At 39.5% G+C, this 933-nt stretch overlaps 1 protein-coding gene across 1 annotated transcript; it reads left to right on the forward strand.

The window, feature by feature from the left end:
* The first annotated feature begins 299 nt into the window (after nucleotides 1–299).
* On the forward strand, nucleotides 300–644 carry LOC149258849 (protein GLUTAMINE DUMPER 2-like). Its single transcript, XM_089437633.1, has one exon. The coding sequence runs from the start codon at nucleotides 300–302 to the stop codon at nucleotides 642–644; it is 345 nt and encodes a 114-aa protein (XP_089293759.1).
* The last annotated feature ends 289 nt before the right edge of the window (nucleotides 645–933 follow it).

The following is a 933-nucleotide window of genomic DNA, read 5'->3' on the forward strand; positions in this document are numbered from 1 at the left end:
AAATATAATGGACTTCGACCCAAAATGTATTATATATGGATAAGGCGGAATAGGATGAGATAATTTTCAGATAAGCTCTGTAATTGCCTCTGTAAATAATCCTAATTAGTGATGAAAAAGTCTTGACCCTTTTAACAAAACCAACTAGGCCTTGTTATATATTCAGCATTGCATTACATCCGGAGGAAAATCCAACCTTGGTAGTTTGTTGTTCCGTGTTTTTTTGAACTAGATTGCTTCTAAGTTTAAGTCATCTAAGTTCTGAGTAAGCTGCCATTGATTCTGTTAATACCCATTACATGTCCGGCCAATCTAACTCCATGATCAATAACAGCAGTAACGTGACTATTACTGACTACCACGCTCAATGGCGTTGGCCTGTCCCTCTTCTGTTCGGCGGAGTAGCTACCATTTTGGTCATAGTCGCCGTTATCTTACTCACATTAGCTTGCTCTTACTGGAAAACAGTCGACCCTCCAAATAATGGGCAAGCTCTTAACGTTTCCGCTGAGCCGGGTTTGCACAATGACATGCCAGGTGAAGGTATTGAAGAAGAGAAAGTGGTGGTAATAATGGCTGGACAACAGAATCCCACCTTCCTGGCGAGGCCTGCACCCGGTTCTTGCAGTGCTTTAGAAGTATAAAGAGAGATCTGCAACAAAGGAGTTCTTGCAATTTGCTCGGTAAGCTGGTATGAGTTACGAGAATTCGTTGGGTTCAAATTCAAATTTCAAACACAGATAGAAGAGATGATGGGACAACGTTGTGGACGTGCCTCACACTTTGTCATTTGTTTTGTTTTAATATAGAAAATTATATACTGGCTTTATTAATTTTATCAAGGGTTGGTTAAATTTGAGTGATTGGAAGGTTGGTTATCTTGTGCAGGCCGTGAATTATATATGTGCTGTATTTATAAATCTTGTAGGTAAT

Source organism: Pinus tabuliformis, chromosome 6 (genome assembly GCF_031772625.1).
Source record: "Pinus tabuliformis cultivar Carrire ecotype Pingquan chromosome 6, CPIR1, whole genome shotgun sequence".
Taxonomy (NCBI): domain Eukaryota; kingdom Viridiplantae; phylum Streptophyta; class Pinopsida; order Pinales; family Pinaceae; genus Pinus; species Pinus tabuliformis.